This window comes from Trichosurus vulpecula, chromosome 6 (assembly GCF_011100635.1).
Source record: "Trichosurus vulpecula isolate mTriVul1 chromosome 6, mTriVul1.pri, whole genome shotgun sequence".
Classification (NCBI taxonomy): Eukaryota; Metazoa; Chordata; class Mammalia; order Diprotodontia; family Phalangeridae; genus Trichosurus; species Trichosurus vulpecula.
Window position 1 is genome coordinate 283819549 of NC_050578.1, and position 17897 is coordinate 283837445.

Consider the following 17897-nt stretch of genomic DNA (forward strand, 5'->3'; position numbering starts at 1 on the left):
TGTGTGTGTGTGTTGTGTGTGTGTGTGTGTGGTACTTCTGTGCATATGTGTGCTTGTGTGTATGTGTGTGTGTATGTGCCTGTTTGGGTGTGTATATGTATTGCTTAGGATGCATGCATGTGTGTGTGAGTGTATTGTGTGTGTGTGTGTGTATTGTGTGTGTGTGGTACTTCTGTGCATATGTGTGCTTGTGTGTGTGTGCACATGCCTGTTTGGGAGTGCATATGTATGTGCTTAGGAGGCATGCATGTGTGTGTGAGTGTATTGTGTGTGTGTGTGTGTATTGTGTGTGTGTGGTACTTCTGTGCATATGTGTGCTTGTGTGTGTGTGCACATGCCTGTTTGGGAGTGCATATGTATGTGCTTAGGAGGCATGCATGTGTGTGTGCGTGTATTGTGTGTGTGTGTGTATTGTGTGTGTGTGGTACTTCTGTGCATATGTGTGCTTGTGTGTGTGTGCACATGCCTGTTTGGGAGTGCATATGTATGTGCTTAGGAGGCATGCATGTGTGTGTGCGTGTATTGTGTGTGTGTGTGTGTTGTGTGTGTGTGTGTGGTACTTCTGTGCATATGTGTGCTTGTGTGTATGTGTGTGTGTATGTGCCTGTTTGGGTGTGTATATGTATGTGCTTAGGAGGCATGCATGTGTGTGTGTGAGTGTATTGTGTGTGTGTGTGTATTGTGTGTGTGTGTGGTACTTCTGTGCATATGTGTGCTTGTGCGTATGTGTGTGTGCACATTCCTGTTTGGGTGTGTATATGTATGTGCTTAGGAGGCATGCATGTGTGTGAGTGTATTGTGTGTGTATTGTATGTGTGTGTGTGTGTAGTACTTCTGTGCATATGTGTGCTTGTGTGTGTGTGCACATGCCTGTTTGGGAGTGCATATGTATGTGCTTAGGAGGCATGCATGTGTGTGTGAGTGTATTGTGTGTGTGTGTATTGTGTGTGTGTGGGGGGTACTTCTGTGCATATGTGTGCTTGTGCGTATGTGTGTGTGCACATTCCTGTTTGGGTGTGTATATGTATGTGCTTAGGAGGCATGCATGTGTGTGTGAGTGTATTGTGTGTGTGTGTGTATTGTGTGTGTGTGGTACTTCTGTGCATATGTGTGCTTGTGTGTGTGTGCACATGCCTGTTTGGGAGTGCATATGTATGTGCTTAGGAGGCATGCATGTGTGTGTGCGTGTATTGTGTGTGTGTGTGTGTGTTGTGTGTGTGTGTGTGGTACTTCTGTGCATATGTGTGCTTGTGTGTATGTGTGTGTGCACATGCCTGTTTGGGTGTGTATATGTATGTGCTTAGGATGCATGCATGTGTGTGTGAGTGTATTGTGTGTGTGTGTATTGTGTGTGTGTGTGGTACTTCTGTGCATATGTGTGCTTGTGCGTATGTGTGTGTGCACATTCCTGTTTGGGTGTGTATCTGTATGTGCTTAGGAGGCATGCATGTGTGTGAGTGTATTGTGTGTGTATTGTATGTGTGTGTGTGTGTAGTACTTCTGTGCATATGTGTGCTTGTGTGTATGTGTGTGTGCACATGCCTGTTTGGGTGTGTATATGTACGTGCTTAGGAGGCATGCATGTGTGTGTGAGTGTATTGTGTGTGTGTATTGTGTGTATCATGAGTGCGTGCATTGTGTGTGTGAGTGTATGGTGTGTGTGGTGCTTCTGTGCCTATACACATGTGTGCTTGTGTGTCTGCATTGTGTGCACATGTGTTTGTGTGTAGATGTGTGTTATTGTGCTTTGTGTATCATGAGTGCGTGCTTGGTGTGTGTGTGTGTGTGTTGTGTGTGTGTGTGGTACTTCTGTGCATATGTGTGCTTGTGTGTATGTGTGTGTATGTGCCTGTTTGGGTGTGTATATGTATGTGCTTAGGAGGCATGCATGTGTGTGTGAGTGTATTGTGTGTGTGTGGTACTTCTGTGCATATGTGTGCTTGTGTGTATGTGTGTGTGCACATGCCTGTTTGGGTGTGTATATGTATGTGCTTAGGAGGCATGCATGTGTGTGTGAGTGTATTGTGTGTGTGTATTGTGTGTATCATGAGTGCGTGCATTGTGTGTGTGAGTGTATGGTGTGTGTGGTGCTTCTGTGCCTATACACATGTGTGCTTGTGTGTCTGCATTGTGTGCACATGTGTTTGTGTGTAGATGTGTGTTATTGTGCTTTGTGTATCATGAGTGCGTGCTTGGTGTGTGTGTGTGTGTGTGTATTGTGTGTGTGTGTGGTACTTCTGTGCATATGTGTGCTTGTGTGTATGTGTGTGTGTGTGCCTGTTTGGGTGTGTATATGTATTGCTTAGGATGCATGCATGTGTGTGTGAGTGTATTGTGTGTGTGTGTGTGTGTATTGTGTGTGTGTGTGGTACTTCTGTGCATATGTGTGCTTGTGCGTATGTGTGTGTGCACATTCCTTTTTGGGTGTGTATATGTATGTGCTTAGGATGCATGCATGTGTGTGAGTGTATTGTGTGTGTGTATTATGTGTGTGTGTGTGGTACTTCTGTGCATATGTGTGCTTGTGTGTATGTGTGTGTGCACATGCCTGTTTGGGTGTGTATATGTACGTGCTTAGGAGTCATGCATGTGTGTGTGAGTGTATTGTGTGTGTGTATTGTGTGTATCATGAGTGCGTGCATTGTGTGTGTGAGTGTATGGTGTGTGTGGTGCTTCTGTGCCTATACACATGTGTGCTTGTGTGTCTGCATTGTGTGCACATGTGTTTGTGTGTAGATGTGTGTTATTGTGCTTTGTGTATCATGAGTGCGTGCTTTGTGTGTGTGTGTGTGTGTGGTACTTCTGTGCATATGTGTGCTTGTGTGTATGTGTGTGTGCACATGCCTGTTTGGGTGTGTATATGTATGTGCTTAGGATGCATGCATGTGTGTGTGAGTGTATTGTGTGTGTGTGTATTGTGTGTGTGTGTGTGGTACTTCTGTGCATATGTGTGCTTGTGCGTATGTGTGTGTGCACATTCCTGTTTGGGTGTGTATATGTATGTGCTTAGGATGCATGCATGTGTGGGGGTGTGTGTGTGCGTGCACGTTATGTGAGTTCTGTGCACGTGTGCCGGTGTATGTATGTGCATGAGTGAAGGCCACTGTGTGTGTGCGCTTGTGTGTGCATTGTGTGCCATGCCTCTGGGGTGATGTAAGACCGGCCAACACCCAGGTTCACTCTTGACCGGGTCAGACAGCGAGGACAGGCAGACACCTTCGGAGGGGTTGATAATCAGCTTCATTCTAGTCTAGCCTTCTCAAAGGGGCTGCGCCAGCTCCTACAGCATTCCCTAATCGCGCTTCTCGCAGGTGCCGGTGAGAAGGGAGGGTGCCTACCCCTACGTCTCAATGGGGTCAATCGAGACAGGCACAGCTCGTGCACTCCCCTGAATCCCCTCAAGCCTCAATGGGAGCCAGTTGAGGCAAACACGGATTCCCCCCAAGCCTTGATAGGGAGTGATCAAGGCACATACAGCATCCAGCTTGTGCATTCAACCGTACGGGCTCCCCGCTCACTGATCAGAGCCCACCTGCTTTATAGGGCGATGGACAAAGAAGGCACCTTGCTAGCAATGGCCTCACCGGTCTGTTACCATGATTTCTCACTGCGCGGTCGCAGTGGATGTTTGCAATTTAAGTACAAATGTTTATATCATTTATCATTATGTAACACTGCGCAAGCGTGGTGGGAATGTTTTGAACCATGAACCTGGGAAATGGAGATTGTTACAGACATGGATCCTGGCAGACGAAAATCCACCTTACTTCCAGGCACGCTGTGGACGTGTGTGAGTGTATACACATCTGTTCTCACGTGTGCATGTGTTGCTTCTGGGTGCCGGGGCATGCTGCCTGCTTGGGGCGCATGTATGAATTGTGCACATATCTACGTGCACGTGCGTGCGTGTGTTTGAATGTCATGCTTGTGAGTGTGCCTTTGAGGGAAGGTGGATGTGGATGTGTGCCAGCTGGGGGGCACATGTCTGCATGTGTGTCTGTGTACATGCATTGTGCTTGGCTCCTGGAGGCAGGCCCCAGGGACTTCACAAGGTTAGCATGTGGAAGCAGGCCTGGGGAGGGGGACGCAGACAGGTACAGCTGCCCTGAGTCTGCTGGAAGGCTGAGGCAGCATTTCCCCCTCTCAGCCTTAGGGCGGGAGCCTGGGCCTGCTGGGGACCTGGCAGATGGGGTAGTGTGGGGTGGGGCCTTTGCCAGCTTCCCCCAGAGCTCAGGCCCATCATTTCCTGGGAGCTTTTGTGCCAGGGCTGCCCTGCTTGGAGGATCTATCCAGCTATGCTCTGTGGGGCCTAAGCACAAAGCCGCGGCCCTCCTCCCTTGACCTCTGAATTCTGATGGGTGATAGGAGGCCTTTGGGGAAAGGCAGATGAGATGCAGGTGGGGAAGGGATGCCAGAGCACACGGTCCAGCTGAGAGGCAGCCCCAGGCAGCCGAAGCCATCAGTAGTCTAGCCTGAGGGGCCCAGGGCCCTCCCAGCCATATAGCATTGGGACAAACATATGCTGTATGTGCCTGGCATTCGCCTCCGGCCAACTCCAAAGGGAGCCTTTGTGGCCAGGCTGCATTGGAGCCCAGTGGAGTTCAATCAGGCTGTGCTGGGACCCTCTGGCCAGGTGGGTGGAGTGGCCATGGAGCCCCAGGAAAAGCAGGCTGGGGAGCAAGGGGTTTGAGGAAGGGGAGCAGCAGGGACAAAACCTTATTTCCTCCTCACCCCTTGAAATGGGAGGCTTCCTTCCCAGTGTCACCCGCCCCATGTGCAGGGCTCACAGACACCCCAGGGCCCAGGCTCACCATGTCAGTGCTCTGGGGCCCCAAGCTGGCTCCTTCTCTAGGTCCCAGCCCAGGCCAGGGAAGGGAGGCTTAGATACTATCCCTCCCTCCTGTGGTCCACAGGGCATGGGTAGCGAAGCCCCCAGGCACAACTGTCCCAGACGATGACCCAGCCAGGTTCTGGCAGAGGTGAGAGTTTCTCAAACTCCTCTCTACCCCAGCTATGGCACAGACCCCAGAGCCTCCAGACCTCTGGGACCACCCAGGAAGCAGCCAATCCCCAAGTCCCCATGTGTTTAGGGCGAGCAGCTTCCAGGGGGTCCCCACCTACTAGTACACATGGGACCAGAGTACAGCAAGTGGATTGACCCTGAGCCCATCTGGCCAGAGCCTCAGAGCTAAAAGGTGCCAGGCTGGGCATCTGGGCTTGATCTCAGCCCAACAGCAGCTGAGTGGCACTGCCCAGACAGGGCCAGGCACTGAAGTGTCCCTTTCCCTCTGCCCATAGGTGTACCGGATACCTTACTACGATGCCTGCGTGCGTGATGCCTGCGGTTGTGACTCAGGAGGAGATTGCGAGTGCATGTGTGATGCCGTGGCAGCCTATGCCAAGGCGTGCTTGGACGTGGGTGTCTGTGTCGACTGGAGGGCTCCAGACTTCTGTCGTAAGAGTTCCACGGCCAACCCCTGTTCTTGGGTCCTCAGATGCGCTTCTCTTTGCTGCTCCGATCACAAGGAGGCTGGCTTAGGCTGGATGGGAGAGGGCCGTTTGAACAAGACAATGTCAAAGTTGGGGGGTTGCCCTGGCTTTGGGAAGGCAGCTCCCACTCCAGGGAGGCTTCGGGGATTGCCTCTTGGCCTGGGAATTGCTCCTGCCCAGATGGGCTGGACCAGAGGCAGCCAAGATCCCAGGACACATTGCTGGCCATTGTTTTCACTCTCAGCTGTGTCATCATCCCAAACAGGTGGCCAGAACACTCAGACTTTGTTGGCAGAGCCCCAGGGAACTCAGAGTGGGGTCTGGTGTTCCTGGGCTATCTCTCCAGGGCCCATCTGCCCACACATGGAGGGAGTGGAGGGGCTGCAGGACCCCCACCACGGTGGGAAGAAAGCAGAGTCAATCCTAGGAAATGATCTATGGGGGAGAGGAGAGGAAGAGCAGGATCAGAGGGCATCTCTGTCATCAGGGAGCCTCTGTGTGCCCTGGGACAAGGGCACACAGCCTTGATGGTAAGGCAAGCAGGAGTGGATCAGATGCTCTCTCCTGGGCCCTTTCTAGTCTTGGAATGGGTTAGGATCCTTTAAGGGCCCACCCACCAGGCAAAGTTCAGGCAGCACCCCCATGATGGCCGGCCAGCTGCCAGCATGCCCCAGGCTGATGCCCACACACATGTCCCTCTTGATGCCCTTACTCCAGAATGAATAAACCCAATAACTACCCCTTACATAGCACACAAGTTTTACCAGGGGCTTCATCTGTTACTTCTTGTGGTCTTATGCCTCAGGGGAGAGAGGAGGCACTATGGAGATCTCCATTTTACAGACGAGGGAGCTGAGGCTGGCAAGTGAGGTAGATGCAGGCTCAGCTCTCTCAGCTGGGGCTTGTTTGGTTTTTTTTAATTCTATTTTATTTTATTTTCAGTTCCAAATTCTCTCCATCCCATCTATTGAGAAAGCCAGGAAGGGGAAAAAACCATTACAAAGTGTAAATAAAGCAAAATAAATCCCTACACGAGTCACATCCACAGCAACTAAGCCTCAGTCAGTCCTCGGAGGAGCCCATGGCATCTCCCTCCAGCTGTTACATTGTGTCCGTCAGAGTTCCTGAGTCTTTCGAAGTTGTTTACTCATTTTCTTCTACATCAGTTCATACAAGTCATCCCAGGGTTCTCTGAAACTGTCCCCTTCACTATTCCTTATTTGGTCACCTTCATTTACCGCCCAGTTGGTAGGTCCCCCCTCAGTTTCCAAATCCCTGCCACCACAAAAAGAGCTGCTATCAGTATTCTTGTACATATGGGTCCTTTCCCCCTTTCTTTAATCTGTCTGGGCACAGACCTAGTAGGGATATCACTGGGTCAAAGAGTATGCACAGTGTAAGGACATAGTCCCATGGGGCTTTCCTGAATGGCTGGGACCAGCCAGCCCCACCAAAAAAGCACAGAAGTACCTGTGTCCCAATAACACCTCCAGTACCTGGCCTTTTCAGTTTCCCTTTCTGTCAACTTTGCCAATCTGATGGGTGTGAGGTGGTAGCCAAGGCTAGATTTGAACTCAGGTCCTCCTGACTCCACAGCCAGTGCTAGAGCCGCTGTGCCACCTAGCTGCTCCGATCTGTTTCCTGTAAACCCCAGCCACTCTTTCTGTCCTCTGGCTCAGTTCAGGAAGGTAGAGATAAGCCACATAGTTCTCTCCCCTCTCCTGGTTCTTCCATCTGGGACTAAATAGAACAAGGCTAGTCCTGGGCTAAATTCCCATCTCTGCTCTCAACCTGTGTGGCTTAGGGAAAATCCCTTGCCCTCTGGGCTTCCTCAGTTTCCTTATCTGTCTCTCTGCCTCCTAGGTCAGCACTTTGCCAGCCTCCTGGTGTGAGCTCAGTTGAGGGATTTCTCTGCTGCCAGGGTGCCTGAGTATATTTTGGGCATCAGCTCTACCAGGTTGGGCATTGTCCTGGCCTCTCCCAGCAGGGAGCTGGGCAGCACACAGGGACAGAGGCTTCTGGCTGCTGAGTGGATATGACTTTGTATTTCAGCTCTCTATTGTGACTTCTTCAATACCCACAAACTCATCGATGGAGATGGCAGCTACCAGTACACAAGGGAAGCCAACTGTACATGGCATTACCAGCCTTGCCTCTGCCCATTCCAGTCCCAGAGTAACAAATACATCAACATTGAAGGTGATAGCCTGACCAGAAGAGACACAGATTCCCTGGGGTGGAAGGGAAGGGGAATGAAACAGAAATGTCTACGGCACTGTCTGTGTCTCGAACACTGGCTTAAGCACTATGCACCAATGCTCTCATCTGATTGGATGGAAAGGGCACCAGGCCATATCCCAGTGCTGGCATACATGGGCTCTGCCATGCCACAGGCCCCAAGGGGCTCTGGCTCCACCCAGACACGCAAGGTGGCCCTATTAGGGGAGGGGTTCTAAGGATAGAAAGGCTATTCTGGCTGAGGGATGTCCCACATACCACCCACTGGTGCTCAAGTGTCTCTTAATACCGGGGCCAGAGTCAGCTCTGTCCTGGGAGCCTTGAGATGAGGTCTTGCCCTGAGAGTAGTCCCAGGGGGCAAGGCCTGAGCCCAGGGAGCAGCATTGAGAGAGGGCACAAGGGGAAAGGAGGGATGGGGAGGAGAGAGAGGGGAAAGGAAGGAAAGGGGAAAGGAAAGGAGGGGTGAGGGGAGAGGAGGGAGGGGAGGGAAGGGAGGGAAGGGGAAAGGAAAGGAAAGGAAGGGGAGGGATGGAAGGAGAGAGAGGGGAGGGAGGGGAAGGAAGGGGAAAGGAAAGGAAGGGGAAGGAGAGGAGGAAGGGGAGGGAAGGGAGCCCAGCCACCCTCGTGGCCGGCCCTGTCCATCTCCAGTGCCCAGACAAGGAGGCAGATCCATACTCTCCAGCCCTACCCCCCAGCCCTGGATCCAGCAGGCCCTGGAGGTAGAGTGGACCCCCCCCCCTCCTCACTCCACATCCCCTGCTTATCTATAGGCTGCTATAACTGCACTCAGGACCAGTACTTTGACCATGAGGAGGGGCGATGTGTGCCTTGCTGTAAGTACTCTTCAGATTGACCCTCTGGGGGCCTCATCCTCAGCTCCCCCTTTGGCCCTGGTCCATCCCTCCAGGAAGGGTTCCTTGAACCCCAGGGGTGGCAGGGAGCTCAGCCTCACCAATGAAAGGGGTGAGGTGGCAGCACCAGCTCCTGAGAAGGGGAGGGATGGGATCCTCTAGCCTTAGGGCAAGGCCCCCTTCCCCCTGCAGGCCACCAGCCCAGAATCCTTGCTACCCACAAAGCAGACAGGCCCAGATTTGTGGGCACAAGGCTCTCCAAAGAGGCTATCAAGCAAGTCCCCAGGTTCGAGCCTCAAAAGGCCCTGTCCTCTGAGCTGCAGGCAGGGCCTTCATCAGGACCCTCTGGGTCTTTTGGAAAGGCAAGAAAAAGCAGAGGCCCCAGGGACGGACAGACAGAGGCTTGGACCATGAGGGCTTTGGCCCAGGTAGCCCCCAGAACCCCTTGCCATCAGCAGCAGAGGCAGGCAGACAGAACAAGGCTCCAAAGATGAGGGGCTTTTAAAGCACCCCCCAAATCAGTCAGCTGTTCCACCCCTGCTTCCCTGCCCAGGCTTTTCCCAAGGTTTCAGATCCCTTGAGCATTTCCAGCTCTGGGCTTCTGCTCCTGCTAGAGAACCTTCCTTAAAGCTGCCTCCACCAGGAAGCTTTCCAGGTGCCCCCTCCCACCCTGCCTCCCTCCTCAGACATCCCCTTTGCCAGCATCCCTGCTGACCTCCTCCCACCGCCATTACGCCCACATTTCCCACTCTCCTCCATGACCTGGGTAGTGACTCTGGGTCAAAAATGATGACCTCCACCTGCCCAGACCTCTACTTCCTGGACCCTTCATCTGGAGGGAAGGAGACCATGGGTGTCAGAAGGATTAGGGAGTCAGGCACCCAAGGGCCCTTTCCCCAAGCTCCCCCTGCTCTCAGAAAGCCTGGGCAAGAGCAGCCCAAATGTGGCCCCCTGAGGGGAGGCCTGGGCCAGCCTGCCTCAGGGATCTAAGGAAGGGCTCAGGCTTGGGCCTCCCCTCCTGTAACTCACCCTCTTCTGCTTCTGTTTCAGCTGAAGTACTTCTCCCGACTCCATCAGCGGACACAGCAGGTGAATGTAGCACCACTAAATGTCCAGATGACTCAGGCACCCTTCTCAGCCCTGGCCCCTGCCCCATGCTGCAGGGGAGGTCTTGACAGGCCTGGAGCACAGTGAGGCTGCTTCTGCCCCACCCATGGCCTGTGGAGAAAGGAAACTCAACTAGAAGGAGGACTGTATATGGTGGGGAGGGGATCAGTCTGACACAAAGCCTGAATGGAAAAGAAGGCCTCCCCTGCCCGGAATTTCAGCCAGGACATCAAAGAACACAGCACCTCTGAGGCAGAGCTCTGTAGGGGGAGGCCGCGGGGGGGCAGTGGACAGCTCCCAGGCTTGGAGGCAGATAGTGAAGGCTCCCACTGCACGACTGGTCCAGGGCCTGGTAGGGCTGCCAACCAACAGAGAAGTCAGAGAGAAGAGAGGGTTGCAGGGAGAGATGCTGTAGAGAAGTTGGCCAGGTAGGTAGGCAGGTGGGGTAGGGGCCAGAGGTCAGAACTGGCAGCCGAGGCTTGAAAGTCCAGTCCTTGGAAGGAAGGAAGATGAGAAGGCCGAAGAGCCCTGTGTGGTCAGGAAGGGAATCAGAGGAAGACAGGCTAGAAAAGCCAAAAGACGAGAAGGGGGTAGGAGACACAGAAGCCAAGGAAGAAGCCAGGCAGGTCCCCAGCCTCCACAGCTGTCTTTAAATCTGTGATCTCATGAGATCTTCCAGAGGATGAGTGGTCATGGAGAGGTCTGAGAGAGACTGAGGCCACATGATTTTCCAGTTAGGATGGCACAGAGACCAGTCAGAGGAGCCGAGAGTGGGGCAGTGTGGCAGGCTCACTGGGTCTGGGGTCGGAAGAGCCAGATCTGAGTGACATTGCTCTGAGGCTCAGTATAGCCTGGCTCACAGAGATGCTGAGATACCCAAGGGGGTGATAAATGGGAGTTCCTGTCCTCCTCACCTTTGTCCTCAGTGCCCATGACCCCTTGATTAGATGCCCTCTCCCACAATCACCCCTTCCCCAGTCATGTCCTGCCTCCTGGTGAGCCCCTGAAGCTCACCCCTCAAGCAGGCCCAGGAGACAAGAAGAGGATTACAATGCCCAAATGAATGCTTTTTTCCCCAGAGCTGAATGGTGGGTGGCTGTGACCCCAGCACTGAGCAGATAACATCTAGGCTATTTCCCATCAGGCTCACACTCCAAAACCACACCCCAGAGCACCAGGGGAACAGAAACCACCACTGTGTTCACCAACAAGCCTCTGTCAAGCTCCCTCCAGACACTCAGTGCGTCATCAGGGTTGACCAAGACAACTGGGACCATCAGCTCGTCCTCCAGACCGACCGTGGCCAGCCCAGTCACTTTTCCAACAAGCCAAAGCAGCCCCCAGTCCTCTGGAAGGACCACCTCAGCAGTCCCCACCAGCACGCAGCCCAGGCTCACAGGTGATAAACAACATTCTGCCCCAGACACTCCTGGCACATGGCAGACCCCAACTTGTCCACTCACCCTGAATGCCTCTACACTTAGCCTTTGAAGCTTGGGGGAAAGAAAGCTCAGTGACCCCAAGTGATGGTCCCACCCTGTCGGCCAGGCAGCACTGTGCCATGTGAAGTTTGCTGGAATGGGGGTCTTACAGCCCCTACTTGGGGTGGACTCCCAGGCCCTGCACCCCAGCTCCTGTGTTCTGGCCCATTCTGGACCCTGGCTCTGGGCTCCCTCTCTAGGCTCCTGCTGGTGGTGAGGGTTGGACCAGCCCCAAGGGCCTCTGCTTCCAGACAGAGTGGCAGTAGGGACCCAGTCATTGCTCAGGGCCCTGACTAGCAGGCCCTGCTGCTCTGTGTCTGGCTTTAGTAGAGGGCAGCTGTGTGGGACCATGGGCAGAGTGCTGGACTTGGAATCTCAGGAATAGCAATGTGGTTAAAATCCCTCCTCAGACGGTGGCTAGCCATGTGACCATGTGTGACGCAGCTCATCTTACTGAAACTGTTTTCTCAACTGTAAAAGGAGTATAAATTTCACACTGCTTCCCTCTAGGTACTGTGAGGAGGCCCTTTGCACACCTTGAGGTGCTCTGAAAACACAGGAACTGTTTTGTTCTCGCTCTGATGTCTTATTCCCTCAGTGTAGGGAATTCCTGGTGGGAAACTCCATCAACCAGTTCAGCTCAGCACCTGATCTGGAAGCGAGAGTCCTAGAAAGCTGTCTGGGCATTGAGAGAGCAGAGGCAGGGCTTGGGGCTGGCTCTTTGCCCAGTGAGATGACGTGTGCACAGCACTTTCTAGGCCAGAAGGCACTAGATAATGCTAGCCAGGTGCTCTTCTATCATTATTTCTTTATTCTTATTTTCTTTATCTCCTTCTTGTCCCTCCCCCACCACATGCAGCTGGGAGGGATCCACCGAAGGTCAGACACCCAGAACCAGCCAAAGAGCAGTCAGACCTTCACCCCCAGTCCCGCTGCCAGTCCAGCACCCTAGAACCTTCTCACAGAATCTCAGAAGGGCATGGCCAGAAGGGACCTTAAAGACCCCAGACCAAGCCTAACTCTAGGCAAGAATTCCCTCCACAACAAAGGTTGCCAAGCTTCTGTGCAAGGATCTCCAGGAAACAGAAGCCTCGGCCCTCCCAGGGCAGCCCTCCCCATCTCTGGACAGCTCTCGCTGCTGGGCCATTGTACCCTTGCATTGAGCCTACATCTCCTTCTTTCCCTCCATCGTTCTCAGTTCTAGGCTCTGGACTTAAACAGAATAAGTATGAATGTTCCTTCCCAGGAGAGGCCTTCAATTACTAGATGAAAAGATCATAACTCATTGCTATCTCTATCTTTGATGAAATTATTGTTTCTGGGATTTGTTCTTTATCCTACCCATTCTTGAGGATTAAGTTATTTCATCTCTGATTAATTTTTAATCCTTGTTTCAGTGGCCTTTTATTGAACATAATTTTTATTGCATTGTGATAGGTAAAAGATGCACTTAATATTTCTGCATTTGTCTGTGAGGTTTTATTGATAGTCAATTTTGTGAAGGTGCCATACAGAACTGAGAAATAAACATATTCCTTTATATTCCTATACAATAATCTCCTGAGGTCTCTAATATTTAACTTCTCTAAAAATTCTATTCGAGTCTTTCGCTTCTTTTTTGCTTACGTTTTGGTTAGATTTATCTAGGTAGTGGTAAACTGAAGTCCCCCACTATTATAGTTTTACTATCTATTTCTCTCTCTAACTCATTAACTTTTCCTCTAAGTATTTAGATGCTATGGCATTTGGTACCTATATGTGTAGTGTTGCTATTCATTAATTGGCCATGGTATCTTTTAGCAGAATGTTTCTATCTTTTGATTAAGTCTAATTTTTTTGCTGTTGCTTTGTCCAAGATCATGAATGCTAGCTACCTTTGCCTTTTTTGTTTTGTTTTTGCTTCAGCTGAAGTATAATAGATTTTGCTCCAGTCTCTTATTTTATGTCTCTGTACATCTTTCTGTTTTAAGTGTATTTCTTATAAACAACATACTATTGGATTTTAACTTCTAATCCATCCTGCTATCCTCTTCCATTTTATGGGTGAGTTCATCCCGTTCATAATCAGTTATGATTGTTAATTGTGTATTTCTCTCTATCTTATTCTCTTACACTTTTTCTCCTCTTTTTTTCTGCCCCATCTTTATAAAGGGAGAGTGATGAGAGAGGAGCATCAATGCTCTGGGTTTGGTGTAATCTGCTCCTGCCCCTCTTCTCTGTCCTTCACCCAGGTTCATAACCTTTCTTTTCCTTTTTTTTAATATATAATTTATTTATTTTTAGTTTTCAACACTCACTTCCATAAGATTTTGAGTTTTAAATTTTCTTCCCCACTTTCTCCTCCCCCCTGCCCCAAGATGGCGTGCAATCTGATAAAGGCTCTACTTGTACAATCATATTAAACATATTCTCACATTAGTCATGATGTAAAGAAGAATTAGAACTAATGGGAGGAACCACAAGAAAGGAGGAACAAAACAAAACAAAACAGCAAAAGAAAAGGAGAGCAAACAGAATGCTTCCATCTGCATTCAGACTCCAAAGTTCTTTCTCTGGAGGTGGATAGAATTTTCCACCAGGAGTATTTTGGAGTTTGTCTTAGATCCTGGCATTGCTGAGAAGAGCTAAGTTGATATCAAAGTTGGTCATTGCACAATGTTTCTGTTACTGTGGACAACGTTCTCCTGGTTCTGCTCATTTCACTCTGCATCAGTTCATTCAAGCCTTTCAAGGTTTTTCTGAAATCCTCCTGCTCACCATTTCTTATAGCACAATAGTATTCCATTACATTCAAATACCACAACTTGCTCAGCCATTCCCCAATTGATGGGCATCCCCTTAGTTTCCAATTCTTTGCCACCACAAAAAGAGCTGCTATCAATATTTTTGTACATATGGGTCCATTTCCCACTTGTGTGATCTCTTTGGGATACAACCCTAGCAGTGGTATTTCTGGGTCAAAGGGCATGCACAGTTTTATAGCCCTTTGGGCACAGTTCCCTTTCCTTTCCTTCAAGCCCTTCTCCAAATCCCCCCTCCTTAGAGTTTGTTTCACTGAAGACTAATGTCTTCCTTAATCTGCTCTCTCTCTCTCTCTATTATTCACCCTTGCCCCGTTCCCGTTCTGGTCTTTTCATCAGGAGTGCTTCAAGTCTTCTATTTTACTGAAGAACCATTTCCCCCTATAAAGTTATACTCAGTTTTTCTAAGTAAATTTCTCTTGGTTCTAAGCCTACTATTTTTTGCCTTCTAGGATATAGTTTTCCAAGTTCTCTACTTCTTTATGATGGTGGCCACTAAGACTTGTGGAATTCTGATTCTGGCTTCTCTGTACCTGAATCATTTCTTTCTGGATATTTGCAATATTTTCTTTTGGCCCTTGAAGTTCTGGATTGGGGGCTATAATAGTCTTGGGAGTTTTCATGTGAGGGTTTCTTTCAGGTGGTCACTGAAAGTCAGGTTCTTTTGATTTCTGCTTTGCCCTCCAGTTCTAATAAATCTGGGCAGTTTTCTTTCATTATTTATTGAAATATCATGCCTAGACTCTTTCTTTGATCCTGGCTTTCAGGTAGTCCAGTGATTATTAAGCTATACTTCTTTGATCTGTTTTCCAGTTCAGTTGTTTGCTATAATTTACTTGACATTTTCTATTATTTTTTCAATCCTTTGACTTTGTTTTAATATTCCTCATTGTCTCAGGGACACTTTTGTTTCTATCGTCCAATTCCAGTTTTCAGGAAATTTGATTCTTGGGTAAGGTTTTGGTCCTTTTCTTCTGAGATGTTAATTCTGTTTCCAAATCTTACATCGCTCTCAATTCCTTTCCTTTTTACCTCCAGCACTTTCATTTGGTTTGTAAAATAATTTTTAGCTCTTCAAAAAAAATCTTCCTTTATCCCTTCCAGGAATTCTGGTAGGCCTTGTGCCCATCTGTGTTTTTCTTAGAGACTTTGCTTGAAAATGTTTTAGAGTCATTCCCTTCTTCTGGGTTTGTGTTTTGAGCATGCCTGTCACCTGAACTCTTTATGGCGGAATTTTTTTATTTGTTTGTTTACTTATTCTTCTAGCTAACTTCCTCACATTAGACTTTATATTGGGATTGGGCTCTGAACACTTCTGGACTAAGTATCTGAGCTGAGCTTTTCTCCTTTTGGGTCCTCCTGATGTGTTCTTTTTTATTTTTTAGAAGACAGAGGAAGTATAACATTTATTTAGATTCCAGAGGATAAAATCTCAGGACCAGCTACTCAAATTCAATATAGCAGTAATTATATTCCAAAACCAGTAAGCCCACTTCAATGCAGCAAAAAGGAAATTATAACACAGTATTATAGCAAGGAACCAAGTCATCCTATAACCGTCTCCCCTGCTAGGGCCTTCCTGTAAACAATCACTCATGAATCCCAACTCTCCACTCAGCACTCTCTTCTGTAGCTCTGTTGACACTGACTCTAAGTCTGTTCTTCAGTGCCCTCTTTTTTTTTATTTTTAGTTTACAACACTCGGTTCTACATAATTTTGAGTTCCAGATTTTCTTCCCCCCACCCCTTCCTCCCCAAGACGGCACGGAATCCAGTATATCTTCTACATATAACTTTGCATTGAACTTGTTTACACACTAGTCAAGTTGTAAAGAAGAATTATGACCAATGGAATGAATCATGAGAAAGAAGAAACAGAACCAAAAAAAACCCCACAAAAACAAAAGAGAGAAAAAAGGGAAAAGAAAAGGCGAGCATAAAGTGTGCCTCAATCTGCATCCAGACTCCATAGTTCTTTTCCTGGATGTAGATAGCTCTCTCCATCATGAGTACTTTAGAGTTATCTTTGTACCTTGTGTTGCTGAGAAGAGCAAAGTCTGTCAGGGCTAGTCCTCACAGAATCCATGTATCTGTGGTTGTGTATAATGTTCTCCTGGTTCTGCTCCGCTCACTCAGCATTGTATCTTGTAGGTTTTTCCAGGTTGTTACGAAGTCCGTATCTTCCCCATTTCTTATAGCACTGTAGTATTCCATTACCTTCATATACCACAGCTTGTTCAGCCATTCCCCAATTGATGGGCATCCCTTTGATTTCCAATTCTTGACTATCACAAAAAGAGTCGCTATAAATATCTTTGTACATATGGGTCCTTTTCCCACTTGTGTGATCTCTTTGGGATACAACCCTAGAAGTGGTATTGCTGGGTCAAAGGGTATGAACATTTTTATAGCCCTTTGGGCATAGTTCCAAATTGCTCTCCAGAATGGCTGGATCAGTTCACAACTCCACCAGAAATGTAACAATGTTCCAATTTTCCCACATCCTCTCCAGCATTTATCATTTTCCTGTTTTGTCATGTTAGCCAATCTGACAGGAGAGATGTGGTATCTAAGAGTTGTTTTGACTTGCATTGCTCTAATCAGTAGTGATTTCAAGCATTTTTTCATTTGCCTATAGATATCTTTAATTTCTTCCTCTGAAAACTGCCTGTTCATATCCTTTGACCATTTCTCAGTTGGGGAATGACTTGTATTCCTATATATTTGGCTCAGTTCCCTGTATATTTTAGAGATGAGGCTTTTATCAGAGACACTGGTTATAAAGATTTTCTCCCAATTTTCTGCTTCCCTCCTAATCTTTGTTGCATTGGGTTTTCTTATACAAAACATTTCAATTTAACATAATCAAAATTATCCATTTTGCATTTTGTAATGCTCTCTATCTCTTGTTGTGTCATGAATTCTTTTCTTTTCCATAAATCTAATAGGTAAGCTATTCCTTTCTCTCCCAAATTGCTTATAGTATCAGCCTTTATCCCTAAATCATGAACCCATTTTGACTTTATTTTGGTATATGGTGTAAGATATTGGTCTATGGCCAGTTTCTGCCCTACTATTTCCCAATTTTCCCAGCAGTTTTTGTGAAATAGTGAATTCTTAGCTCAGAAGCCAGATTCTTTGGGTTTATCAAAGAGTAGATTGCCATAGTCATTGACTTCTGCATCTTGCTTGCCTATCCTATTCCACTGATCCACGACTCTGTTTCTTAGTCAGTGCCAGGTAGTTTTGATGACTGTTGCTTTATAGTACAGTTTAATATCTGGTATGGCTAGGCCACCTTCCCTAGTATTTCTTTTCATTAATACCCTAGATATTCTAGACCTCTTGTTCTTCCAGATGAATTTCGTTATTATTGTATCCAGCTCTGTAAAAAAAAATTTTGGTAGTTGGATTGGTATGGCACTGAATAGATAGATTAATTTAGGTAAAATTGTCATTTTTATTATATTAGCTCGGCCTAACCATGAGCAACTGATATTTTTCCATTTATTTAGATCTGACTTTATTCGCGTGAAAACTGTTTCATAATTATGTTCATATAGTCCCTGGGTTTGTCTTGGCAGATAGACTCCCAAATATTTTATAGTGTCTACGGTAACTTTAAATGGAATCTCTCTTTCTATCTCTTGCTGTTGGGCTTTGTTAGTAATGTACAGGAATGCCGAGGATTTTTGTGGGTTTATTTTATATCCTGCAACTTTGCTAAAGTTGTTTATTATTTCAAGTAGTTTTTTACTTGATTCTCTAGGATTCTCTAGATAAATCATCATATCATCTGCAAAAAGTGATAATTTAGTTTCTTCTTTTCCTATTCTAATTCCTTCAATTTCCTTTTCTTCTCTTATTGCTACAGCTAATGTTTCTAGTACCAAATTGAATAATAGGGGTGATAATGGACATCCTTGTTT

At 48.0% G+C, this 17897-nt stretch overlaps 1 protein-coding gene across 1 annotated transcript in view; it reads left to right on the forward strand.

The window, feature by feature from the left end:
* MUC6 (mucin 6, oligomeric mucus/gel-forming) overlaps positions 1-9773 on the forward strand; it is a 42741-nt gene extending 32968 nt beyond the window's left edge. The window contains exons 33-38 of the mRNA XM_036765331.1: positions 5299-5455; positions 7543-7689; positions 8499-8561; positions 8772-9007; positions 9223-9345; positions 9630-9773. Coding sequence (XP_036621226.1) covers positions 5299-5455; positions 7543-7689; positions 8499-8561; positions 8772-9007; positions 9223-9345; positions 9630-9773 — 870 coding nt within the window. The remainder of the gene's footprint in view (positions 1-5298; positions 5456-7542; positions 7690-8498; positions 8562-8771; positions 9008-9222; positions 9346-9629) is intronic.
* Positions 9774-17897: the final 8124 nt, after the last annotated feature.